General features: G+C 50.0%; 1 protein-coding gene across 1 annotated transcript in view; it reads right to left on the reverse strand.

Moving 5' to 3' along the window:
- Positions 1-1,616: 1,616 nt before the first annotated feature.
- LOC115616340 (nectin-1-like) overlaps positions 1,617-27,828 on the reverse strand; it is a 62,394-nt gene continuing 36,182 nt past the window's right edge. Inside the window, exons 2-6 of the mRNA XM_030505440.1 lie at positions 20,002-20,352; positions 19,039-19,341; positions 18,535-18,652; positions 15,180-15,331; positions 1,617-6,610 (exon numbers count right to left, since the gene is read on the reverse strand). Coding sequence (XP_030361300.1) covers positions 6,069-6,610; positions 15,180-15,331; positions 18,535-18,652; positions 19,039-19,341; positions 20,002-20,352 — 1,466 coding nt within the window. The 3' untranslated portion in view covers positions 1,617-6,068. The remainder of the gene's footprint in view (positions 6,611-15,179; positions 15,332-18,534; positions 18,653-19,038; positions 19,342-20,001; positions 20,353-27,828) is intronic.

Genomic DNA, 27,828 nt, shown 5'->3' on the forward strand with positions numbered 1-27,828 from the left:
AGTGGCAAAATCAGTCATTCCCTGTCCACCTTCTCCAGGCCACTGGCTGTTTTTCACATCTCTTAACCCTCACCCTTCAGCCTTCATCTGCAAGCAACCCCCATTCCAAAATACTGCCTATCATGGGACCAGCCCTAAGCTGTTGGAAAGCAGATGCCATTTCTGCTACTGGGACTCTCCTTACAGCTTCAGCCACAGGTTGCAAATCGACGCAGTCACAGATGCACAAAGAAAAGGAGAATGTCTCTTTTTCTTTTAAAATTCTTTATTTATAAAAAAGTACATTTTTTTCCACAGCTGAGCCACTATTGGTTTTTATACAAGTAAAAGGAAGGGTGATGCAACACCCTGCCCACACAAATTATAACCATGAAAATGCCTCCCTGGACCCCAAAACAAACAAAGGATGGAAAAGAAAAACAAAAAGGAAACCAAACAAAAATCATAAAAGTCCATTACATTATTATTATTATTTTTATTTTTTATTTTTTACAAAAGCACTTACAACACAGATTACAAAAAAAAAAAAAAGGGGGAAAACAAAAAAAGAAGTGGGGTTGGGGTGGTTTGTCTGTCTGTAGTCTTTATTCCACAATTTAATTACAGCAAGAGGAGGAAGAAAGAGATAAAATCACTGGAGTTAAGGAACCATGTTTAAAAAACAGAAAGGCAAATGAAAAGAAAAATCAGATACTCAGTATGAGAGTATCACCATATCACCAATACCAGGTTATGCTAGTGAAGGATCGGACTCCATATGCTTGTTCCATTCACCCCCAGGTGAATTACATATGAAAGTCACACTGGTCCCAAGTACAAACTCACCCCCCTCTCTAAGGCTTGGGTTTCCTTCCCTTGCTGGTGGACTGAATCCTCCCCTTCACCCCTGCTCCGGCACCCCAGCCCTGGCTGTGCCCTGCTGTCGTAAGCCCCGCTGAATAAAGAACAGGCATCAGTACACACGATGCTGGCAGCATCTCTTCTCCTCACTGGGTCCCAGCAGAGGAAACAGACCCCAAAACTTCAGTGCTACAGCAGGAGCAGTTGTGAACATGGGAACCTTACAGTGAATTTTAACCTGCTGGCAAAAGGCGACAACATGCTCCAGTGCTTCTCCTCTTGGAACAAAATGGGCCTGGGATACCCCCCCATTTCCATCGTATGAAACCTCTGAGCTTTGCGCAGCCTCCAGGCACCACACATTTGCCTCCTCAGCGAGCTGGGCAATGGGGTTTCCCCTCCACTCTCGAGCATAATGACTGGTGGCTGAAACTCCGAAAAGCTCTCTGTGTGCGTTTGCGCTTGTGTGCTTATGCATGGGAAAGAAAAACAGCAAAGGAGAGCAGCAGCTCCCGTTCTAATTTCATTCCCTCCTCTAATTGCTTGAAGATCAATCTTTTGAATCTCTTTTCTCTCTCTCTCTAACCCTCAGTGATTTCTGCTGAACAGTTGTTGTGTTTCTTTTTTGACTCAACATCAGGAAAATGGCTCCCTTTTTCCCTTATGTCTTTGCAATCAATTTGGTGCTACCATTTTGTTTGATTTTTTTTTTAGTAAGAAATCTTCAGGGTTGGTTTGGCTTTTTTCAATTCTTTTTTTCCCTGGCTGAATAAAAATGTTTTAACAACGGGGGTGGGGTGGAGGAATCTGGCAATTAAATAAGGGAAAATAACATCACCAGGGTGAATCGCGATGAATAATCTTAGAGATAAGCCCCAGCAGGAAAACAGCCAGGGTGTCTTTGTACATAAACTACAGGCTCTTTTTGGGTTGTGACACAGATGCATCTGCACCAGTACCACTCCCTGAATGCACACAGGGGCTTGGCCCAAATTCAGCTGCATTTTCTTTGTCGAGATGTGGGTGAGACCCAGAGCAATGTACCGCAGGGCTCAGACCGACCTCCCCTCATCTGCCTGTTCAGCTTTCCCATATGCACATCTTAAACCTTGGGGTTCCACAACTTTTGCCTCAAGTTGCCAACCAGGACCAGGGCTTGGGAAGGGAAAAGCACCATGTTGATATGTCTCTTCACTGGCAAGAACCCAGCAAAGGAATGTGGACAATGATACCTTCAAATGGAGGTAGGGCAACTGGCCATGCCTCCAAGGCAGCTTCCATTTCCCAAATGGAAGCTTCTGCTTGCTCCTTGCAGGGTCCCACAGGGACATTTTACACCTCCGTAGCACCTCTGATGAAAGGGGGGTGGAGAAGAAGGGGATTTTTCACTTGAGGTAGCCTGAGGGTCCCTGGGAGAGGTGGCTTAGCTGGCCCAGCCTGTGGTAAGTGCATCACCACTTAAAGCCAGCAGCTTGAGTCCAGGATGCCAGAATCTGGACCACTGCAAGAAATTGAGGCACGAAGGGACAAGTGACACCACCCCCCAAGGAAAGCACAGATTGCCCCTCTGCCTTCCCTCGCAGCCCTTGGGGCCACCAGGCAGATTGTCCCTGCAGGGTGAGTACTGCACGGTCTCCAGCACCTCTGCTCCCCTGCAGAACCTCCCAGGATACACATGGTCTCTGATTTGGCATCTCTACTGAGCTCACCCTTGCATTCGAGTAGAAACAGGTACCACTTTCTTCCTGGCGCTGGTGGAAAACCTGATCTAATTACCTTCAATGGCCCCCTCAGAGCAATTCAACTCAGAGAAGGGAGTGATGCTATTACTGGATCAAAACAGCTCTCGGATGAAACATCAATCTGATTTTTCCCCTGCACACTTCTTTTTTCTTCCACCTTGCTTTGGTTTAACGGCTAATTATTTGGCTAATTACCACCCCAAGAGTCTCTAGGCCAATTAGCTGACCTTGCAAGGGACAGCAAGAAGCAAATCACTGCACAGAGGTGGCACTTCTCGATGGCTGTGTGGATAATTGCACCAATGCAGTAATGCTGAAGGACGAGAGGAATGCACTACTGAACCTTGAAGTACCTGAACCTCGCAGGGTACCTCACAGTTGTGCCAGGCAATACCGTCTAAGGATCTTCCACTCCAGGCTTGCCCAGGTTCTGGATGAAAAATAACCATTTGACCCCCTTTCTGAACCACTCTGATGAGCTCTTTTCTATGTTTGTGCTGGTGGGAAGAAAAAAGTGTGATGTAGCAGAAAGAGAACTGTATACAGGCTTGTCGTGGTTTAACTCCAGCTAGCAAATAAGCACCACACAGCCACCTGGAAGTACCATATTGCTTCTCTATCTCCTTTCCTTTCTCTCAGTCCCACTGTTTTTTGAGCCCCCATTCAGCTAACTATGTGGACCGTGTATGAATGGGCACTGAGTAAGCCAAGAAGGCTACATATCAAAAAATGACACCTCTAAATGCAAGGCTAACAACTACCAAAGCATATTTCTTAGGGCTCCTTGTTCATACTTCCTGCAAGCCACACATTAACGCAGGGACACTCATACTGTCCCGTTCTCTTCCAGCTCCGTCTGCTTCATTTGCAAGGCTTTGTACCTTTGGTCTTTAGGACACAACTTCACTGTGGGCTGGGACCCTGGAGGGCTGTGGAGTCAATGCAATGTGAATTTGCCAATAAGATCAGTAGTCCCTGCCTGTGACTGATGCAGAACATGAAAGAATCACTGCTGGACCCTGCAGATTTTATAAAAGGTTGTTTTCTTCCAAATCCATCTCCTCACGGTGTGTATCTGTCCTGGGGGAAATATGCAGAGGAGGGGCTGTGCCACTGATTTCCACCCTGTGCGTGGTCATGGACCACCCAGAGTTTGATGTTGGAGATGTTGTCATAACCCTTTTTAGATCCTTGTTGTGAAATTCAGATCTAAAGGATTATTCACTTGAGAAATGGACTTTGTTGAGAATTATCTCTGAACCACAAACTGTGCAGGCTCTGCAGCACACCCCGTGTTACATTAAAGTAAGCTGTGGCTAAGGTACAGTGCTCAGCAGTGCTGCTCTGTCCTGATCCAGATTATAGGTTCAATCCCAAGAGATCCCGAAGGAATCTGTGTCTGCCCTGCTTTGAGTGGATATAAAACAGCCTTCCTGTGGCACTTGGCTGTCCTGCCAGAAGCCAGGAAGCCTGAAGGGCTGGCAGGAACAGCAGAAAGATTACAGGGTAACAATTGGATTTCCCATTCCCCTACACCACTAACGCAATAAGAAGCAAGCTACAAACTGTGGATGGCTCAGGCTGAGCTTCATGTTGTCTGGACCAAGCACCACATGCTAAAGGAAAGCATTGGAGGCTGGATGAGAGATCTGACCTTCACTCATCTGCGTGGGTCTCACTCTCCACCCTCCCTTTTGTAGCAGGATAGCTGCTGGATGCTATGGAACAAAACCCAGTGGGTAAGGCAGGAGGAGAATTAGTGCTGCTATTTTTAGATGTGCATGATAATACAGCTCAGAAAACTGGGGATTTCTTTTCAAACAAAAGATTTATTTGTACATCAACTTAAAAAAAAAAAAAAAAAAAGGATTAAAACAACCCACAAGAAGAAAAATAAGCCCCAACCCAGTGAATCTGATTTGGATATGGTCAGTGTCAGACAGAGGGGCCCTGAAGTCTGGAATCCCATTTATCCACAGAGCAGAGATGATAGCAGCAATCGAAGCCTCCTCATCACAACACAGTGGCTCAAGGGAAGGAGGACAAGATCAATACCCCAGGCTCACTCACTCCTGCCCTGTCTACCAAGCCTTTGCTTAGAAGAGGGATGTGATATTGAAAAAGTGGCAATCAATGAAGACTAAGCAATGGATCTAAGGGCTGGGGTTGTTGCTAGGAGAGTTAGAGAGAAGTACCCCCACGCTCTGACACCCTCCCCAAAAACAAAGTGTAAACACATGACAATTAAGTCTTAGTGGTATAATAAAACTTAGGGGCCTGATCCTGTGCTGAAGCCCTCAAAGACACTGGATGGTACGCTGGGAGATCTGCCCTGCCAGGCTCAGGCAGTGGGTTTATGGAAGAAGCAAAGTGGTATCAGTTGGTCCCCTTCCCCAGGCGAGGTGTGTGCACGACACGCGGCGCACAACCATAGTGCCAGAGTTAACTGCTCTGTGGCTGGTAGTAGCAACAACAACAGCAACAAGAACAAAAAGAGGCAGTATTTCTCTGAGCCATCACAGGAGGAAAAATGTCAGCAATAAATACTCCTTTCCTCTCTTTTAAAAGAACACTCAAACAAAGACAGAAAATGAAAAGCCAGGGAATAATAAATTGTAGGAGAAAAATGGCAGCTGTTTCCCTGCCCTCCTATCAGCCCAGGCACCTGGGGTTTGTTCTAGGGCTTTTTCTCCCCCCTTTCTTCTAATTCACCTTTTTTTTGAGTCATTAAAAACTGGTAGTGGATCTCCCCAGGCATGCAGTGGGCAATGGGAATGGTACCCAGACCCCACTAAAAACAAAGTGATTAGGGAAAAACAATAAATCAGTTCACCTTATAATGGCACCTACGTTTCCACTGCCATAATCTTTCCTGGCCTCTGTCCTTCTACGGACAGCCCACTTGACCCCCTCCCAAGGTTAAAAAACAACAAAGAAGACAACATACAAACAAATTCCAGTGTTTCAGGGGTGCGGAAGTGGGAGGAGGAACCTCGGGGAGGGAAGTGGGGCCGAAGGGCACTCTGAGACATGAAGACACAAACAAGAGTGTAATATACAGGCTGGGCAACAGTCGTTAAAGCAAATAGTAACACCTAAGCCACCGACCAATACAAACACCACAGAAGGGGACGAAAAGTCATCAAGAGAAATTAAAAAGCAAAAACCAAAAACTGAGAAAATAATTACCCAACCTCCCACCTCCCGTCCGCCCCCCAAAAATGATCTGTAAGCAAAGCTGCCCTCCCCGCTCGCTCCAGCCCGCCCTTCCTGCCACTGCTGGAAGCGTCCAAAGTCTCTGCTGAGCGCTCGGGGCAGGCGTGCGTGTGCGGGGGGGTGAGCACTGTGCGTGCAGTGTGTGTGTGCGAGCGGCCGCGCACGCTCGGCTCCGCTCGGCAGGGATGCAGGGGAGTGGGAGGGCATCACTCGTGATATGTGTGTATGCAGGTATGTGTGTGTGTGTGTATGTAGCAAAGTGGGGCCGAGCTACACGTACCACTCCTTTTTGGAAATAAAAGATCCGTCGTTCTGTGAGACCATGTTCTCCGCGATGTCGAGCTGCTCGGGGTCGTATTGGAAGCCGAGTGTCCTTTCGTCGTAAGGTTCGGGGTGCGCCTCCCCTTCGTCTACCGTGAAGTAAGGCCGCTTAGCATCCTCGTCGTATTTGTTGGGGCCACCCAGCTTGCGCTCGCCTCCTGCATCCTCATCCTCATCTTCGTACGTGCTGCCGCCCAGCGGGCCCGGCTTCTTCTCGTCGTCCGAGTCGTCGGGGTACTGGAGGTTTTGGGCCATGGGGGGGTGATGCTGCGGGATGCCGGCCTTGCTGTAGCCATTGCCGTACACGTGCTTCTTTGTGCTGTAGTCACCCTTGAAGGTGTGACGCCGGCGCCGGAGTACCACAAAGAGCACCACGGCCACCACCAGGACCAGCGAGACTCCTCCCACTATGCCCCCAATCACCGGTGTGGGGATGTTCGGCTGCACCATGGATTTGCGATCATCGATTGGAGACGGGGTGTAGGGAAATTCTGGGTAGGAAAAGACAGATGGAAGGGGGAACAGTGTCAAACCATGCGGAAACGCGCCCTCCCTCCATGCTTTCATTGCCATTTTTGTGGGGTGAGGGGATGGGAAGATGAGGGTAAGGAACAGGGAAGGGAAAAAGTAGGGAAAGGGAAAGAGGGTGCATCCTCAGAGGGATCAGCGCACGGGAGCTCTGCTTAGCAAGGGGAACGCAGCGTGCCGTGCCAAGCTCGCCAAGCCTCATGCAGGAACAGCCTGGAAGCAGTGTTTCCCTTCCCACCCCACCTGGTTTCTCCGGACGAGCTCAGATCCCACAAGCCCAGTGCCTTGAGTCCAGACGCTTGCCATTTTACTGGGTGACACTTCAGGTCCAGTTTACCAGAGCACACCGACAGCCCCAGAGTGCTCCTGCCGGGGAGCAAGACCCAGACCCCATCCAACAGTGGGCAGGGACCTTCCACAGCTGCTCCTATAGATGCCATGCTAGATATGCCACCTTTGCAGCCTCCTCCTTGGCATCCCAGCTCGGGGTGACCCCAACCAGTGTAGGTCAGGCCAGAAGGCAGCAGCACTTTGTGACCTCCCCTCCCATCCGCCCCACAAGTGATCTGCTCAAGGCCACGGCTGGCTCCTGAACCCATTCACTGCCCTGGCTGTACTCTGCAGCACAGGGGCACAGCCTTCCCACTGTTTCTTTTCCTTCTGCTATGGCTGTGGCCAGCAGAATGCCACTGCTCATGCTAATCTTGTTCCTACAGTTACCCTGACCTATTTAAAAAAACCATAAATCACTCAGAAAAAGAAAAGACAGGACAAAGAAACTCTTCTCTTTCAGTTCAACACCTACACTTTGGCACAGATAAAGTTTGATCCAGGACTTAAATCAATCTTTTTAACACTCCCTGGGCACAGTTACAGCCCCTGGCCAAACTCAGCTTTCACACACTGCTTGTTGAGCATCCGTGTCCATGAGGCATTAAGAACCAAATGGCTCTCTTGGTACTCTGCCTGCCTCTGAATTTAGACAGCAGGCTCCTGGATAATGCCCCCTGGCAGCCTTGCCCTCGCTCGCCATGCTCAGACCCCTCACGCTGCTTTTTCCACCCCCAAGCCTGTCTGCAATCCTTTTTTGCTGCTCTGGAACATTCTAGCCCTCACATTTTAACCTGGCAGCCAAGGACAGGCGCAGACCAACCAGCAATCTCAGCACACTCTCCCAAAACAGCAGCTGGGATGGGGTGATGGGGAAAGAGGGGCTCAAAGGCAGCACATTCAAAAGGGATATGAGGCAGAGCCGTCTTTCTGCCTGCTCTTCATGTGCCTGTGGGACTGCCTGCTGCTGGAAGCCACTTCTCTGCATTAGAACAAGCAGGAGCTGGGCAGGGAGTGGGTTTCCCTGCAGCACAGCTTAGTTCAGCTGTAAAGGAAGAGGGGAGAAAAGAGCATCCCCAGGGTAGAGGCAGTTCCTGAAACAGCTGCAGGTTTTGGACAAGGATACTGAATTCGAGCAATTGCTGGCCTGATCCTTGTGGCATAAATGTTTTGCTTGTGCCTGAGAGCTGTTTCGTTCGTGCCTTTCCTGAGACATCGTCCCAACAACAGCATCTTGGTTTCTGCAGTGCTGACTTGCCTTGAGCAAAGCCTCACGAGCCTGAAACCACACACAGAGCAGCACACTGGGCAGAATGAGCCGGAGGACAGGCAGACGGAGGGGCTCCCTGCTGCAGCCAGAATGAGGAGCAAGACACTATGCAGGCAGGAGCCAGCATCCCTGTCCAAAGACAGCCTTCAGAGCAGGAGCGAGGGCATGTCTTTCAGCACGAGGAGCTGGGGTTGGATTCTGGAAAGCCAAAGCCACATGTTGCATCAACAACACATGGCTTGTCATAGCCAGCTGGTTAATACAAAACCTCCCTGCAGACACAGTAAGAAATGTCACGTCCATCCCCTGGTAACCCTGGCTGCTGAGGGCTCAGCTTCAACCACACAAGCATCCGTACAGCTCTTTCTGCCCCTATCCATGCCACCTTCCCAGGCCTGCTCCTTGCCATCACAGCCTCTTTTAATTTTCCCCACTCCACAGCTCCAATCTGAAGCTTCTTCCTACCCAGAGTGAGGCTGATTTTGTGGATGGGACCCAGACATGGTGTGTATTCTGGGTGCAGGGTCCCTAAAGCCATACTGATCCCTTCTGTCTCCCGGCTGTGGAGAACAGACAGATCTGAGAGCAGAAATCTGTGTCTGTGCACGATTTCAAAAGGAGCTTGGCCCACTTTTCTATTAAAAGCCTCATTAACAGCCCAGGCTGGACGCATGAAGCAAAAGGACTAATGTTTTTCTACCTATTTTTTCCCTGCCCTTTGTGCTGCCCACCCCTAAGATAGCACTCTCCTACATGCCACCCCCCTGCCACTGCCAACGCCGCGGACATGAACACTAACACACTGCTGTGTTGGATTTCACACGTTGTTCAGGGAACAAACTATTTTCTGCTCGGATCCCATCCCCATCCTCCTCGCAGTGGCCCAGTTCCCATGCCAGAGAAAACAAAATCAAACTGTGGGAAGAGAGGGAGAAGAAAGACGGGAAGATCGCAAGCCAGCAGCCGAAATCATCCCCTCCCTACCCACATAGTTTCCTCCCCGCTCGTCCACCCACCGCACTCCCCCGGAGCCTGGAAAAGCGAGTGGGGATGCGGATGCGGCGGGGGAACGTGGTAGAAGGGTACAAGGGACCCAGAGAGAAGGGGGACCGGCTGCTCGGGAGCAGGGCAGGGCACAGGCCCGACACCGCCGCTGGATGGCGGTACAGACCGCGCTGCCTCCGCAGCCCATCGCCGTGGCCGCTGGGCTGCAGCGGGCTGAGCCGGTAAGGGAGGAGGGTCCCCGGCTTGGGGCAGTGTTTCTGCCTTGCAACGAGGTACAGCCCGGCACGCCTGCATCCTCCTGCCACGGTGCCACGGTTCAACACCCAGATAACCTGGATGAATGGTTGCCCCTTCATCAATTACAGGTTACCCATTCCTCAATTTCAGGTTACCCAGGTAACTAGAAATGAATGACGCGGGACAGGTCCGGTCCTCAGCGGGTGCTGCTCCACACGCAGCCACTGCTGTCAGCCCCACAAAGGCGGATTTACCCCCCTGCCCACCGAGCTTCGTGTCTGGGGTGCACAAGAGAGCAGGGCTGCAGCCTGCGGAGAGAGGGCAAAGTGTGGGAAAAGGATCCCCCTTTTTGTGTCCAAGGGGCGCGTGAAATTTCTGGAAAGCGGTGCGATGCCTGAGCGTGCTGGGGGCCCCATGTGAGAAATCCATTAGGAAGAGTCTGGAGAGAATTAAAGCCACTGTGAAAAGCGGACTGGAGAAACAGGAGACAGCAGAGCAGAGGGAGGGGGAACAAGCTCGGCTTTAATACCAGCATAAAAAGCCTCCCCCTCTCCTGCTCCCCCCCCTCATAAAAGAGGGAGTGCTGTATGAATAGGAATTAGAGCAGCAACACTATCTGCCCGCTGCCCAGCTCTGCCAGCTGTTGCATTCAGCCCTGCTTCCTGTCCCTGTGCCAGGAGCCGGACCTCTGGGGCGGCAGCTGGGAGCGCGGGGAGCCGGGGCCAAGCCCACAGGTTCTCCTTATCCCTCCGTGCAAGGCTCCGAGCATCTCCCTGCCCCAGCTCCTGCCTTCCGCTGTCAGTACCCAGCGGAGCAGCAGTGACAAACCAGGCCCTCCCCATCACAAAATAGACGGTTTAAAAACCGCATCTTTCTTCCAATGGCTGGTTTCCAATGAAAATGAGACACATGCAAATCATCCTGCCTGTCCATCAATCCCTTATCTACTGCTTTTTGAACCTGCTGGCCAATTTCAGTGCTATCTGACAGCAGAATGAGCCCAAATTATCCTATCACAAAGCTCTTGGAGAGAGCTGGAGTGGATCCTTGGTAGAGGTGCAAGCTAAACCTCATTAGACATCAGAGGACCCACGGGGACAAGAGCCTGCTCCCAAAGGCGGAAGGGCCCACATCAGAAAAAGCATATTTTTAGACATCACATAATTCTTCTATGATATGCAGATCCACAGGAAACCACCTTTCAAAAGCCCTTCTGCTTATCACACTGCTTAGATATTTGAAAAGATACTACTTCCTATGGGCACATTTTTTCTTGAAGTTCTATCTCCATCCTTCTTCTTTCAGTCACAAGCACCAAGGAAAAACCCAGCACCAGCCAAGATTCTCACTGTAGCCATGGGCATTGAGGAAAATGTCAAACTCCAGGAGAAATTACTTTCTTGACACGTGTCAGCCCAAGCTGCTCCTTGTGTGAAGCTCTTCCAGAGGAAGACTCTGGATTGGATTTCCTTCTGCCTTGCAAAACCAAACACCCACTGCAACGGGAAGCGGGAAGGGGCATAGCCAGGGTTAAACAGCAGCTCTGGGGAGGAGCAGGAACCTTAATTCCAACAACAGGTTCATGGGGCTTCCCAGATGGTCTCAGCAAATACAGCAATGATCATGTGGGGTTTGTTAAGAGACAGCTTGCTGACGGCAAACCTTCCCTTGCCAGTCCAGTCCACACCAAATTATCCCAGGGCTGCAATGTGAGAAACCTGTAGCACTATCTTCCTTCCTTCACAACAGCCCTTGCACCAATGCATGCCCATCTCTGGCTTCAAGGGATCCTGCTCTTCCTCTCCCTACCAGGGATTTCTGTTCTGCTGTGGAGCAGGGTCATGGGGAGAGGAGGCAGTGGGGATGGAAAAACCACTGGCAGCTAATCCAGAAGTTCAGCAGCTGCCGCTGGCATTTCAGAGTGTGACAGCTTTCAGGCCAGATGCCAAACGTGTCTTAGGTTCTAATCTCTCTGTCAGGTCACCTATTGCTTGTCAATCAAGCGCTGCTCCCCGAGGGGCCCGTTGGCACAGATGCCATCAGACAGGATGCAGCAGACACTCCTACCCACCATCCATGCATCCAGAAGGTCAGCATCAGGCGGACCCCCAGGCTTGCTCCTCTTTAGTCCCTGGCCCTGTGTCCTCCCATCTAAAGCAGCCATGAGCAAACACTTGCTGGCGCAGCATCTGGGCTTCGGGTGCACTTGAATTGAACACTTCCCAAAATGAGCTTCCTCTTCAGCTCTGAGCCTCAGCAAAGGGCTGCTGTCGCATGGCAGAGAGCTCCAGTGAGCCCCAAGGGCAGTTTGCAGTGACCTTGCTGGGGTGAGATCACTGGTGCTGTGTAAATAACTCCCTGATGCAAGCCAAGCAAACGGGGGTGGCCGTCAGCCACTGCCTGCCTTTCCTCCCCGCCACAGCCTGTAGCACATCCAAGGCCAAGGCTGCAAAGCTTGGCCCTGGGCAGGGAACAGCACAGAGTCTCCATGAGCCTGCTGTATCCCGGAAGAAAGGACTCCTTCCTGGCCTTGGGAAGCAGGTGGGAGCCTGTTTTAACCTCTTTCTCCTTGTGTTTCCTCTGGCTAAAGCCAGTACACAAGTGCATGAACGTTCCTCCTGCAGACACACAGATGTTTATGTACACACATGCACTGCTGCAGCCAAGCCCATACAGGGAAGCACATGTTCATTAATACATGCATATTCACACACGCCAATGCACTGATGCTCTTGATGAGCATCACAGGTCACTGATGCAGGTCTAGGAGGCTCGTTTGCATGCTAGGATGCAGATTGGGGTCACACATATGGGTGTATGTACATGGCCAGCTCTCTGTGCATGTGTGTGCAGGCACGCAGGGACATGCATGCAGGTTATAAAACCACATCCTTTTATTATGTCACCCAACTGCCTGTAATAAATAGTTACATGTCACACTACATGGCTCAGCTGCAACTGACAAAGGTCCTGCAAGGCAGGACAAGCTATTATTGGAACAGATTGCTGGAATAAAATATTAAATTTCCACTTATCAATCTCTTTAATGTGCTATAACTCTAATAGAAGTGTTCAGCCTTCTCCCTGCGAACAAATCACCCTCCCCAGGAAGGGGCTGAACTATCCCTGCACTCCTCTCTGGAGCCAGGGCTGGGAGGAAGGATGCTGTGTGGCAGGAGGAGGGATGTCTGTACCCAGGGACACAGGAGGGGGAAAAGCTGCTGCAGGGTTTTCTCTGCATCAGCCTTCTGTTTTTTCTCCTCCCAAGGCTGGCTGCTCCCTAGATTGAACTCCATTTATTGCATGCAGCTCTTGAAAGAGGTTTCGTGGTCCACTGACAATCCCTAAATTGCCTGCAAGACCCAAACAAATGTACCTGTAATAGCTGAGCGAGGACGGCTGAGCCCTCCGCAGCACTGGCCTAATCGGTCCTTAGGGAGAGCTGGATAAACATATTCAGATCCCATGAATTATTAAAGGCGTTTTTTTATGTGGTGGAGGCCTGGCTTAACAGATTGTCTGGTAATCCCTCCTAGCCGGGCAGCTGCGGGAGTGCCCTTCCTTCCCTCTCATTTAACCTCAAACCCTATAACCCGATCCTTTGGGAATAAATTGAGATTACAGGCAAGCAGTCATCAACCCAACGTCATTCCCCCCAAATCCTGCCAGTCCGTGCTTCCCTTGCCAGCACTGCACTGGTGGAGCATGAGAACGATGCTCTAGTAGTCCCCTGAAAAAACACCAGGAAGGGAGAAGCCCAGAGGGGGAATCCACAGACCCTTGTCCCTAAAGGAGCCCGTGCCCATGCAGGCGAGTCGGGCTGCAATGCTGTTGTGGTGCTGAGACAGATAAGCTGCTGGCAGGTGGCAGCAGGAAATATGAAGACAAGGCTGTATCTGGGGTTTCGGAACATGTGCCCTGACACTGCAAGAGATACGGGGTGGTGGGATAGACAGAACGACAGCAAGAAATAGACATACAATCTATGCAGAAATGGAAAATGAGCCGTGGTGAAGAGAGCCTATTCCTCTAAATCTTCTGCAGTACCCATCCCACCTCCTTCTCTGCCACTGGGGACTGAGCTTGGAGGCTTGTTCCCTCTGATCATTGTTTCCAGTGCGACCCAAGGTGCTTGTTAATGCATGGGATTGTTTTCTATTGCTGATGGGAAGCAAGTCTGATAGTCTGTACCAGGCAGTTGCCTGCACTGTCCCAGAAACACAGCACATTTGGTGGCAACTCCCATTAAATGGCCAGTGGCTGAATGGATTTTGACCTTCCCTCCGGCTTCGGGCAGTTGGACGGGGCTGGGCAGGATGCTGCTCCACATCTGTCCTGAACAAAGAGCTGTGTTCTTCTCATGCCTTTCACTGGCTAATGAAAAATCCCCCAGAGAAAAGCATATACCAGCAGGCAAGGATCCAGGACAGGAGGTGTGAATTAAAGGCTTGCTACAGTTGATAATGATCATAAATAAATAGTTGGTAATTAGCATCTAATTAGCACATCCCATCCACTGACCTCCAAGCACTTGGATAGAAGAAGATTAGCCTTATTTACCCATGTTGCAGAAGAGGGGAACGGAGGTGGTGAGGGTGCCAAACATAGTATTATTGCTAATTTCAGGAGGTCAGCTGCCTAGGCCTCCGCTTTATGCTTTCCCAGCACTTACCACTATAGAGAGCAGGTAAAGAGAGCTGCAGCTCGGCCCCCTTGATAAGCCCATTTCATCACTCCAAGGTTAGACAGCTCTTCCAGGACTGGTGTGGCTCAAGGCGGTGGCCTGCTACCAGGTCTGATTTGCCTCAGGCTGGACAGCAGGTAGGGCTAACAACCCCAGGAACCCTTCTTGTGTTTCCCATGCCTCGGGAAGCCCCCAGTGCACCTCATTCCCCATCCAGTCTGCAGGCATCAAAGCTGTCTGTGGTATCTGCAGGATGCAGGCTGCATTCCAGCTGCCCCAGTCACAGTCCTGCTGCTCTCCCCAGAGAAAGCAGGTCTGGAGCTACAACACCGCATGGTCCCTGCTGTGAGCCCAGCTGGAAAAGTGGCCATGTGCCCTGGTTTGTGCTGCCTGCCCGCCTCGTCTGCATCCCATGATGTTACTCCTTTCCGGAGCCCAGACACTGCTACTCAAGTGCTACTCACAGCTTGCTGGTAATGTGTGGCAGTCAGAGGAGCAAGTGCACAGACGAACATGGCCTTGGAAGGAGCACAAATGAAAAACCATGAGCATTGCCTAACATCAGAAACACCAAACATCATCCTGAACAAATGACTCATCCGTCTTATGCTTTACTGCCTCAATGGTAGTCCATACCTTCATCCTACTCCTACTTCCTAACAAGTATCTCCCTGTTGTGCCTTTGCTTCTAACATATCCAATGATCTCTCTGAATCCAAAGCAGAAGACAAGGGGGAAACAAACCGAATGTATCTTGGTGTAAGAAAGGAAAAGATAAAAGACGACAAGAGGGAAGGAGAAAAAATCCAAGCCAAAACCAGTACAAAGCAAAGAACTTCACTGCTCCCTTCCCACCATGAAACTCCTGCCCCTAGGAGGGAACACCGGTGATTAAGACAGACGTTAAGGAGACATAACTGACTGGTAGCTGTCAGCCACTCATAGTCTCCTCTCCCCACCTCCTCCTCCTCTTCTGTGTTTCAAAGCACACCAAGTGTTTTCCTACCTGTGACATTGACTTCCACCAAGCCCGACCGGGTACCAATGGCGTTGGAGGCCTCACAGACATAGGTGCCAGCCACGCTGTAGGAGACAGGCCCTTTAAAGTAGATGGTGTTATTCTGGATTTCCACGCTCCCTGGCAGAGTCCCATTTGGCCTAGAGGAAACAAAGAGGGTAAATCCATTGCATGGTGAGAATCAGGTTCTTTACATGGATTGTTTGGGGTTTTTTTCCCTTTCTCTGTGATTACAAGAGAGATTGGACATATTTGGGTCACCTACAGCCCCCTGGATTTGGCTAACGCCATGTGGAGCACTTTCAGTCTCTGTTCTCCCCTATCCAGAAAACAGACTGAGAGCCTTAAAGCGGTTCATTTTCCAGCACAATCCCCAGGGTCACTCTTGTTTTGGGTGGCTCACCTTTAGCAGACTCATCTTCAGAGTGTTCCTCCAACCCTGACTTTCCATTTGATGGAATACATAGGAATGGGACACCAGCCCGACCCTGTTTTACTCCAGTTTCCTGCCCATGGAAGTCTCCTGGGCATCTGATCAGCCAGTGTTAATTGCAACTCAACTCGAGTAAAGTGGCACCGATTTAGAGCCCTGCCATCTATGACCTGCCCATGTCAGAATAGTCAGATAGGTGTGAAATTGGTATAATGCAAAACTAGGCCTAGAGATACACAGAATAAATGAACAAAAGCCGACAAAAAATAAAACCAAAACCCCTGTGTGTTAGGAAAAGACACACATGGCCTGGTTATTCTTAATTACTGAAGCAAAGTAAAGTAATTACTTCTCTTAGGCAATTAAAAATTACTCAAGTCATTCTTTCCCCTCCTCCCAACAAAAATGTGCGCATATTGTCAGCAATTTGTAAGAAACAAAAGGGAATAATGGGGGTATAATTAGGTTTGTAAAGAAGTGCCTAAACGCACATGCACATATTTTGCATGTCTACATGTACACATAGGCACATATGTATAGCAAACACATTAAGTCTTTCCCAGCTACTTCAAGCCAGTGATCCCAAAGCTGCTAGAAGAACAGAACAGCCTAATGCTGGTCCTCTGCCTATAGGGCCCTGAATCTGCAAAGAAAAGGGCGCATCTAAAAACTGGTGTGTGATGCTAAAGAAGGCTATTGCTTACTCTAACAGCTCCCCTGACTGTTGCTCCGCAGGGATGGCTGGTTTTTACATTCCAGGCAGGAGCCAAACATCCTCCTCCTCCCTTTGTGCCTCTATTTCCCTCAGTCTCACTTGCTCTCTCAATTTTCCTCTTCTTCCACCTCCATCCTCCTTATCTTCAGCTGCACTCCATCCTTCCTTTCCATCCTCTCAGGTCAATAATCCTATACACTGTCCTAACTGACCCACCAAGTGTCCTGGGGAATCAGGCTGAAGCACTGTCAGGCTTAGAAACCTGTACTCTCTAATTCCTTGCTTTCTCTCTCCATTATTCTTCCCACAGTTCCTTCTCAAAGCAAAGTATTGATGCTCCCAGCTGTAAGTCAAGAAACTCTTGCAGGCTAAAGACAGACAAATGGACATATGCACAGCTCACAGAGAATCCATAGGAAAACAACTCTTTCCAGTGTTAAAAAACCCCCATCAATCAGATAAGCACATGGGGACCAACTCAGTGCCTGGCTCACAGAGATGCTATTCCCAGCTAGGCCAGAGCTGAGTTTACTACCAGCACAGTGTGTAAACCAGGTGTGCAAATGACATGTCGTACTCATGCGGTTCCATGCTCAGCCCTGGCACCTGCATCCCCTGTTGTGTTTGAGCCTAGTTGGTAACTAAACCTCTTTCTTGCCCTGGGCTGCAGAAACATCACCTGGCTGAGACATTCGGTACCTGGTGACCCCGTGCTTCAGCTCTCAGCCTGTCTTCAGCATCACTATCATAGCAGGAGCAGACTGCTCCAACAGAGATCAGGGTCAGTGACAGAGCTGCCACAGAAAGCCTGATGCCCCGGAGCCCAGCAAGCACTCAGCCTCCAGACTTGCATGTGGGCAATAGCAGAACAAAGGGATGAAATGACTTGCCCAAAAGCAAAGCAAAACCCTGTCTTCCGTCCCCAGCTCCATCTCACAAGGCTTGCTTCAACTCAATTCATCAGTGGTGCTGCACAGAGATAGCCTAAACTGGATTCTCTTCTGCCTTGGGTGCCACAAGGCGCAACTTTGCCTCTAACGGTTTCCTGGCAATGTTGTGAGGAACCCAGAGAGCCCCTCGGAGTTTAAGTCAAACTGGCAGAACCAACAGAGGAAGAGAGATGGGAACAAGAACTAGAAAGAAGGCAAGAAAAACAATCCTCTTCAGTCTTTCACTGTGAACAGTTTGATCTGGGAAGCAAAGTAAGAGTGAATATGCCGAGCTTCTTACAAAGCCATTTTGAGAGCCTCTTTCCTGATGACAAATGCCAGCTGCAAAGAAGAAAGGATCCATTTGATCTTTCTTTTTTAAAGCTACATGAGTGCCTCTAGAAAAGAAAGAGGGAGAGGGAACCACATCAGGTTGCATCAATTCCCGTCCGACTCCCCAGACACCCCTCACTCACTTTTCAGTCCCTTTAGTGTGTTCAGCCAAAAGCTGAAACCCTGAAGGATAGTGAACTGCTTCTGTTTAATGTCAGTCACAGGGGGATGAGTGTTCCAAAGGGGAGCTCCTGCTCACTGATGGGGCTGATTCCAGGGAAAGGCTTTTTGACATGGAGACAATTTTTGTGCTATTTGCGCCCCTTTAAGGAAGGGAAATCTTGGGTTCTTTTCCAGCTCTGCTACTGAAGCACTTGATTGGTGCTGGGAAAATTATTCACCTTGTCATATCTCAGCTGCTTCACATCACCAGAGCAGAATATTATTCCAGTGAAGTGAGAATAGGAAGTTACCCAGGGTATTGAGGCTGCACTACATTGGTAGCAAGCTCCATTCCAGCCCAGTGGAGAGGGAGTGTGTATGATCCTTACCCACTGCCCTTCCCTCCTGCATCTGAACTGGACGATGCTGGGGGAAGATCCAGCTGAACGGCAGGGGATAAGCTCTATCCATCACAAGGTGAGGTGGCGGTGTGTGGCTCAACCGAAATGCTAGTCCCATCTCTGTCAGCAGGGCCCATAGGCCACGTGAAACCAGAATCAGCTCCAAGCATTCTGCAGGAGCACAGCTCCAGCAACTACAACTGATCAACTCTCCCATCACATGCACAGGTTTTACCTTGGACATTACCACTGATAGCAATGCAACCGGACCCTAACTGACCAGAGGGTGACTGAGGTCTCTATAGAGACTCCTTGGCCCTGTTTGAAGATCATATGTGCTGCTGAGAGCAGCAGCATTGTAGACACTTACAGCTTCCATTCATAGGTGTGAGCTGGGGGATTGGCATCAGATTTGCATATCAGCTTCACATCCTTTCGGTTGAGGAACCAGTTGCCATCAAAGCCCTCGATAGTGACTTCTGGCTCATCTGCAGGGGGATGAAAAAGACAGAAAAGCAGGATGGAAAAGGAGAGGAAAGAATTATGGAAAAGGAAGAGGGAGAAAATTAAACAGGAAGAGATGAGGGGGCAGGGGTGAGAGAAGGAGAGAGATTGAAAGGTTGGAAAGATGGTGGGACAAGGAATGTGAGAGAGAATGAAGGAGAGAGAGAAGGGGAGGAACAAAGGGACATGGCAGAGAGAGAAAGAAGGAGAAAGCATATGATTATTCCAAGGAATCACTTCAGCTTTCACTCTCCAGAAGAAGAGAGCAGCCCCTACTTCAACCCCTGCACCAGACCAACATCTTCCATTCAGAACAATCCCTTTTTTGCCAGGTGGAGCTTTCTCTCCAGCCCTGCCCATGCTCACTTACACTGCACGTTGAGGGTCATGCTGTCGGTGAAGCGGTCCAGCTGGTAATTGACCACACACATGAGCTGCTGGCGGTGGGCCTCCCGGCTCGGCACCAGCCGGTACCGGCTGATCACGGTGATGGTGCCATTGCTATTCCGGATCTCCTGGAACTCCGCTTCTCCTTTGAGCTTGGTGTCCCAGGTGACAGTGCTGGGGGGCTTCCCATTAGAGGAGGTGCAGGTAGCTACCAAGACCTTTTCTGTCCTGCCAGACTTAGCAATAAGTGGTCGCTTGGTGCCCTCCATCCAATTTGTAGGCTTGGCTGCAAGGAATTGCAAAAAGGAGGAGAAGAAAAGGGTTAGGAAACCAATGCCACCCTCTCTACTACAACCCAAGACACATCTAGCACCACCGAGCCTGCTGCTGAAAACTGCCAGCAACCTGCTCTGGGAAAAGAGTGGTGGAGGTCTCCTAGAGGCACAGATACACAAATGGAAAGTCAGTCCTTTCCTGCCATAGGTTTTCAGCACCATTTTAGAATGAGAAACTAAAATTGGAGAGCAAATGAATCATGCAGACCTTGGGTGGGGTCTATTCACTCACAACCTAAGCTCCATGGACAAGCTCTGCTTGTGCATAGGATCTTTCTGTTGTCTTTTTTCTGTTCACTTGACAGCCACCAGCTCATTATAACTCACCACTCCCTTAGGGAACAGGCCACTGTTATTGCACCTGCATTAAGAGATAGGGGAACTGAGGCCTGGAAAGAGGAAGAAGCATTCCTGTGAGAGCTCAATGAACCACCTACCCTGAGTTCCCTGCTCTTTACCTCTTTACAGTCAACTTGAAAGATCATCATAGGGAAAATTCACACCTAAGATTCACCTTTGCCCTAAGCTCTCAGGAAATGAGTCTCAGGCTCCTCCAGATCCGTTTAAGTGGAGGCAATCGTTCACACGACAAAGCTCATGCGGTATCTTACCCAGCACAGTGAGGTTGAGTTGACTTTCCCGGTTGCCAGTTGGGAAGGTAGCGAACTCACAGATGTAAACTCCCTCATCCTCCAGCTCTAGCTGAGAGAGCTGAATGGTGCCGTCTTTGAAGGAAGGATTCCGGAAAGTCACCCGCTCTTTGTAGGGCGAGAGGATGGAGACCCCCATGGCAGGGTTGTAGATGGCCACATTCTGCTTGGAGCCATTGGTGGCTTTCTGCCACGTCACTTGCGTGATCTTCACATTGGGGAGTGGATTGGTGAAGCTGCAGTGCAGGACCACGTCTGTTCCGATAAACCCCGAGACTGTGTCATTGACTAAGACAGTCTGAGCTTGCAGCCCTGCAATAAAATGGAAAGACATGAAGACACGTGTACTTCTCAGACAAAGAACGTGAGAAAAAGAACAGTCCTTTGACATCATGCCCATGAATTCCTTTATTTATTCATTTTTCTGCTTCTTGGCATGGCTGATACGAGATCAGTCTATGGCTACAGGCACCCATTATCTTCTGCAACTACCTGCATCCACCTGCATCTCCTGCAGCTTCATTACTGTTCATAAACACCTTCCTTTCCACAACTGGTGTTTACGCTTCACTACAACCAGCCCTAATGCTCTGCAGCCTAGGGTTCATGATCACCAAAAGGCATGAGCTTGGATCAATAATCCTTTCCTTCCTTTTGTCTTCAAATTTGGATGACACATAATCAGTCACTGTAAATATAGAGAGCATGCGTATCTGGAGGCACATGAAAGCACTGATATTTATCAGCACAGCATATTCTAACATATGCTAACACACACTCAGATGTCCATTTAATCCTATTGCAAATGCATGAGTAATTAAGTGAGCTGCTAAGACTCAGCCCTGATTTCAGAGCAACAATAGTCCCCATCTAAGAACAGATTTACAGCAGTGCCTGTACACTTCGCACGATCTACCTGCATGATCTAGATTGTTTCCGTGGCCTTTTATTAACCCCCGAAGCGGCTGCATTTAGGAACCTTCCACTTTGATCCTGTGGAGTAAAGATGAGGGTGCCTGGGCAAAGTGGTGGCTGGTGTTCATGACTGCTATTCTGTCTCAGCTGATTCCTCCCCTAACAGCTGGAGTAAAATGTCTCCCACCAGACTGACCCTGAAATTCATCTTTGACTGCCACTGTGTCTTTCCCTAAACTGTATGTTTAGAGATAATGCTCTGGTAATTATACAGCCAGTATTTATATGATAAATGCAATACAGAAGCAAGGTGGTAAGAACAAGAAAAGCGGGTTTTGCTCATTGCTTCTGGCAGAATCTGCAATTGGATGTATTCTGGGAGACTGAGAGTAAATGAAAAGAAAGGGGTAATAAAAAAAGAAAGATGTACAAAGAGCAGGGAACATGAAAGGGTAATGAAAGAGACAAAGTCTGGGCAAAGAAAAAATGCACAGCGAGAGAAACAGGACAGCATCTCCTAACAGGGGACAGAGCATTTCAGAAATGTCACCTCTATTCTTCCAGGGGACAAACAGGTTCCTCATGTAAGGCCAAAATGAACTCCTCAGTTTTAACTCCCACAGACTCCTGGCGGATGTACCCTGTGATGTACATGTGAACCTGAGCGAGGTCTCCCTCCTGCAGTTTCACATGCACACAAGTGCAGGCATACAGAAGTCTCATCCGCAAGCATCACCTCTACCCTTCTCTCGGCACGCTCCCATGTTGTCCTCTCACTGTAGTACTCTGCCTCATCTCAGTCCCCACATCTCATCTAAGCCTCTTCTTTCTCCCCTTCTCCTTCCCACCACGCCAAGCCTGCGACCCTGAGGACAAGCCTCAACAATCCAGCCCGGCCATGAGACGCCATCAGCTGACCACAGTCATCAGCAGTTAAGACCGAAACTCGGTCTCTAGAGCTTTGTGTGAACTTGCCCCCTTCCCTGAGTCAAGTGCTGGTTTGCCCCACACCCTAGCATCGCAGCTGGGTGCTGGGGAATGTCTTTCAGTGCTGCTTACAGCCACAGCAAAGCGCTGGTGCCCTCATGTGCCTGCATGCATGAGGACTTCTCTGACACCAGACCAGCCTATGACCTGCAGGACCCCAACACACAACAGCCTTCCTGATGGAATGAGGGCACCGGGTTTAGATAACGCTATGCTGGGATCTGAGGAAGATGGATGGGGAGAGGGGAGATGTCTCCAACACGCTTTGCAGCAGATGCTGCTCCTTCTACCCTGGAGGTGAGAGAGTCTCTTGCAGAATTGCCCACACCCGTGGAGATGAGCAACACGTTTGCCAAGCAGTCTGGCTCGGAAGCCTTCAGAGCCTCGCAAAGCGTGTGGGAGCTTGCCGGAGAGCAAAAGCAATCACGTAGCAAAGGCCCTGGGAACAACCTGCCGCCCATCTCACGCTGCCTGGCTGTAGGTGTGCTCAGCACTCCCTCTTTCTCCCAAGGCTGGAGCAGAGCGGATTCATCAGCACCGGTCCCCACCTCTTTCATGCAGGGCCCATGCCCTGGGGCAGGAGCTGCCCGCGGCTGGGGCGCTGGCGCAGCTGGCTGCGCTCCCACACAAGCTGCCTGACCCCCCACAGGCCCCAGCGCTTCCCTTTGAACCCGGCTTTCCACATCCCAATAAAAGAGGCCCCGTTCGCGACAGCAGGAAGTCGTGGCCCGGCGCCTCCTCCATTGCCAGCAAAGCAAGGGATGAGCTGAGCCCCAGAGAGGATGGAAAGCCACCGGCTCCCATGCATGGCAGCAGCCTGGTCTCTCCCTAGCAGGCTGTGTGGATGAGCACTGCATGCAGGAGGCTATGCCAGGATGAAGGCTACCGCTGCCCAAGGATGGGCACCTAAGACGTGCCTCTTAAATACAGATATCGTCAGCCAACCTGGCAGAGAATGCAGTATGCATCACAAGAGAGAGATCAATCCAGTCCCTCACTCCATCATTACTATGCTCTTTCTTCATGCTATGATTTCCCTGCAAATTAATGAATGATCGTTTTAAAAATCAAGTGAATTTTCTTGACCTCGAGTGGTGGAAACAATTCCCAGTCCTCATCTCCCCCTTCTACCCTACCACTGCCATGGGGTCCATGCATCAGTGCAGACTACTTGGATACAAACTGGAGATAAAGCAGACCTTGGTGCTGACAAACCTGACCTTGAACTAGACCCCAGAATGGTCCTTGCAGAACCCTCTGCCCAGTTGTAGCAGACTTTCGGCTAGGGAAAAAGCTGGTGCCAGTTCAGGACTGTTTGCCAGCAACAACACGCTGCCAAAGCTGGGATTCAGGCTTCTACATGTAGCAGCTTTAAGAAAAACACATTCCAAACTTTCTAAAGGCTTCAGGGGAAAATGGGGGAGAAAAAAAAAACCACCAGCAGAAGAATAACAAAACAAATCAAACAAAAAATACCCCCAAAAAACCCCAAACACTGTGCGGAAATCATGTTTCCTTTCCAGGTGACTGAATAACTCATGGCTCTTTTGCAAGAGAGGGTAAACTCTTTCTGTTGTGCTCCTCGAAGCCTCTCGTCAGCAAATAACTCACCCATTGTTCTGCTTCATACCAGGGCAACACCACTCACACCTCAACAGCAATGATGAGGAAGGGGGACAGATGGACTAAAGGGATTTTGCAAGTTCCTGGATTAGCCTTCCATGCTCCCATCCTAAATCAGAAGCCAGAGGGCAAACTAGCGGCTGTCATGCTCCGGGGAGCATTTGTTTGCAGGGTGACTGAGCTGGGATGGCAGGTCTTCCCTCGCCCCGTTACACACTCAATAATTCATCAGGGCAAATGCATAGATAATTGATGGTAATGAGCGTGCAAGGCCGGGAGAGGAGGAGAAAATAAAATCCCTAATCAACCTCTGGAGAGCCTTGAACATACTAAGCAGGATGTGTGCGTGCATGTGCAGCGCTGGGGTTCGCCTTGCTGCTTCTTTGCTGAAGGATCTGTGTGGTCGGTATGGCAGGGAAAAGGCTTGGATACATCCTGCCATTTGCAGTTCCTATGCCAGATCTCCCAGTGCCCACCAATCCACTCGGATACCTCCCAGGGGGCAGCCAGCACACGAGGAAGCATTAGATGTATAGGTTGAAGCTTGCCGAGCTGCATTTTACTCATTAGGTTTTTGGTGTAAGTTTTTGTTAAGGACCAAAAGCAATAAAAAAGGCCCAGCTGAGTGCCAAAGACATGTTGGTGCCAAGACCTCATTAGTGGAGACCTCTGAGATGCTACTCCTCCACCTTGGCCTCTGAAGTGGTTTGTGCTGATGCCTTTCCCCACGATCCCAAACCCAGATATTTACTAGGTCATGCAAGGCCTTGGGGGCACCATGCAGAACTCAAGGTGCCCTGCGGCACAGGCAACGGGCTGGGAAGGAAGGTCTGGACTCCTTGGGTGTGAGGGGCGCTGGCGAGGGAGCAGATGAAGTGGCAGCTTGTGGCTCTTGAACCTGAAAACCCTTTCTCCTAAAAGCCCGCAAGGTGCTGTTACATCGAGGCTCCCACGCTTGCAAATCTGGTTCTTGCTCCCCCATATAGAAAGCTCTGGAAATGATCTCCAGGCAGTAGTGAGCTCTGTCACAACAGCGAGCCTCCAATCAATGCCTCTTTGTTAAGAACCATGTGAACTCCACACTGCTTTGCACAACCTTGCCTCAGCTGAGCCTCTCACCAGTTTCTCTCCCTCCTGTTCCCTGATACTCATCTCACCCCAAGGGCATTGAAACAGCCCTTGGCAGAAGTGTGACGAGCCACCCTTCAGTGTGGCAATATCATGGCTGATGCAAAAGTCAGAGGAATCAGTACGACAGTCTTTGCATCACTTATATAACTAAACTGAAGGTCACAGTAGCTGGACCTTACGAAAACATCGGTATATTTTTCTCTCGGTATTTCTGAATTCATTTTTCAAGTCTTCCCTATTCTTAAGTGGAAACCAAGGTCTGAAACACAACCCTTGTGGGGCAGAACACAACCAGACTCCAGCAGCCCAGAGGAATGCCACAGGTGTGTTAGGCAGGGTGGGAAATGGGACAGAAGATCCTAAATCCCAGCAGGGGAATTTCAGGTGGCAAGAAGCAAAGGTTTGAGCTGGTGCTGCGCCAAGATGTTGGGGTTAATATCTGTCCTCTTGCCAGAGAGACTTTGTATTGATTGCCAGGCATTCAAATCAGTACTCTGCTGCTCTTCCAAAAGAGCACAGTGCTTGGCTCACCCTGCTTAGTCAATGCTTTCAGCCGACTGCAATGAAGGAGTGGTCTCCAGTGATTCACCAACATGCACTTCCTGCAGCAGCAGACTTTCTCTGGAGGTCTCACTGTCATGCACTGATTCAGTTCTGCCCCACTTACTGTGGAGCTTGAACACCACAGGGATTAGAAGAGGAAGACTGAGTTTCCAACACAAGGGCCTTAGAAAGAAGATGAGTGTTAAGAGATGTGGCAAGATTATAGTTCCAGGTGACATGGCTGCACATGAAAGTGAAAGGCCTGAGATGATAACGTCGTGATCAGGTGGGGGCACACCAAGAGAAACTGCAAGCCCAAGCATCCCTTCCCCAAGCTGAGAGCTGAGAGCTTTATGGGAGCTGAAGGGGAAATGGCAGCATGTACACTGGCCCATCTGGCTTCCACCCAAATCCCTCTCAAAAAAGAACCAACGGGCTTGGCTTTGGCTTGCAAATGGGAAACACAGGGCCTTTTACTCTAGGTCACTGGTTCATATTCAGAACCAGCAGATAATAGCAACAGCAGAGATGTTATTATCTGAGGACCAGTCAACGGCTTGTATTGAGTGAGGTCTCTAGCTGGTCCTTCATTGGCTGTCTGCTGGGACAGCACAATGGAGATGCCTTTGGGATAAAGCAGGGTTGCCTTCTGCCTGTGCAGTATTTCCTCTTAGGATAAATGGAGCACAAAGTAGCCTCAGGATCCCCTCCAATAAAAGATCTTACCCAAAGGGCCTGATCCATTGATGTTCCGCTTGTTCTCTGTTAAGGTTTGGAAAGTCTATTCATCGAGCCACCACTGGGATTCACACAAAGGCCCTAAATAAGACCAAGGCCATGTTTGTCCCAGGTGTTCTTCACAGAAATAGATGAAAGAAAAGCAGACGCCAGGGTGAGATTGGCCACAGATCAAACAGACAGCGAAAAGCAGAGATGAACACCAGGCTAGACCATTAGTTCTTGCTGTCTGTGCTTGAGCCTTGCGAATGGCCTCAGTTGCAACCAAGCTTCTAGTTCTCTAGGAAAAGGGCTGCAAACCAGAGGAGTGGGAATGGAACAACGATGCCTGCCTTTGCTCCTGGCTTTCACTCTTTGCTGTACCTTTCCTGGCTTTCACACAGCTGCTTTGCTTCCCCCCCCCAAGTCAAGGAGGGGAACATGCCCCATGGCAAGAGCAGGAAGGCTGGCAGAGCAGGGCTTCTGCTGAAAGAGCTGACACAGCACTGGGAAAGGCCTTCCTGCAATAAAGCTGTGAAACCCCATGCTCAGCAACAAAGCACAAAGGCTCCTCAGTCACCACGGAGGAGCCGGCTCCGTTGCCCGCCCCGCCCCACAAGCATGTCGGCTAATCCTTGGGGAAGAGCTGCCAGTTCCCACACACCTGAGCAGTGAACCCGCCTGCCCCCAGCCTCTACCTGGCGTGCACCAGTGCTCAGCACTGGGACCACTTTCCCATCCATGCAGCCTTTCCCTCCAGTGCGTTCCTCAGCTCTTTTCCTACTGTGAGCTCTTACTCATACCTGTCCAGTGCCTGGGTTCACAAGACTGTCATCTCCTTTCCCCTGTGCAACTTATTATAGCTAACTCACATCTCCCTCTTCCCCTGCTACCTGTCTGAGTAAGCCGGGAGAGGATTGCCTCTCAAACTGGTCAACGATGCTTGTTTCTTTGACTTGCCCTCCTTCCATTTTAGCCTTACAATATTCCTACCCCTCTTGTGTCTCTCCAACATCACTCACTTGCATCTTCTCATCCCTAGCCACTAGTCCCTCTGGAGGGGCACCAGTGAGTACGTCCAGGATCACAATTCTCCACTAGGAAAAGCAGGCAGCAGGCCAGGAAAAGACAAGGGTGGGCAAAGAACAAAAAAACCAAAGACCCTTCTCTCAAGAGCCATCTTACTGCCTGCCAGCAAGGAAAAAGCCAGAGTCTTCTTGCTTTTACCAACTCTGAGCTGTAAACAAGAGGGAAGACTGGGAAAGAGGACCACATTCAGAGCCAATGCTTATTTGGTGGTTGGGTGGGGAAGCAAAGGCAGAAAAAAACAGTACAGCTGGAAAATCAAGTGTGGAGGAGGGGAAATGCTGAAGCATTAAGCTGGGGTAAGCTAATTAAGCTGAGACTGTCCTGAGACCTTATCTTGATGGGCTGAGTCCCCAAATGTACATTAGTATTTTCTCTGCCCTGCCTCCTTCTTGGGCTTCCTTGGTGCCTTGGATGTTGTTCAAGGAGTCCTGGTCCAGAGCTAAATATTCTCGCTATTAGAGCTCTCCAGGTGCTAAGGAGGAGGGATTTAATGAAGAGCTGTGAAGAGGGGATCAAGATAGTAACCCATACAGCATCTCATTTCCGAAATGGAGGAACTTGAGACTGAAGAGATTCAACACAAACAAAAATAAACTCGATGGCACAGAAAGAGGGAATATCAGATCCTTCCTTCCCTCCCTGGCCTGACAGCTAAGAGCCGGAGCAGGAAGCCGGGGAGCTCTCAGGGCTCGGCCGGTCGTGACTCATTCGCCTCCACAATGGGAACGCGACAAGGCCGAAACTCTGCTGACTCAGGCGTGACTTCAGCGCCAGGGTTAAGAG

The sequence above is a fragment of the Strigops habroptila genome, chromosome 17 (genome assembly GCF_004027225.2).
Source record: "Strigops habroptila isolate Jane chromosome 17, bStrHab1.2.pri, whole genome shotgun sequence".
Taxonomy (NCBI): Eukaryota; Metazoa; Chordata; class Aves; order Psittaciformes; family Psittacidae; genus Strigops; species Strigops habroptila.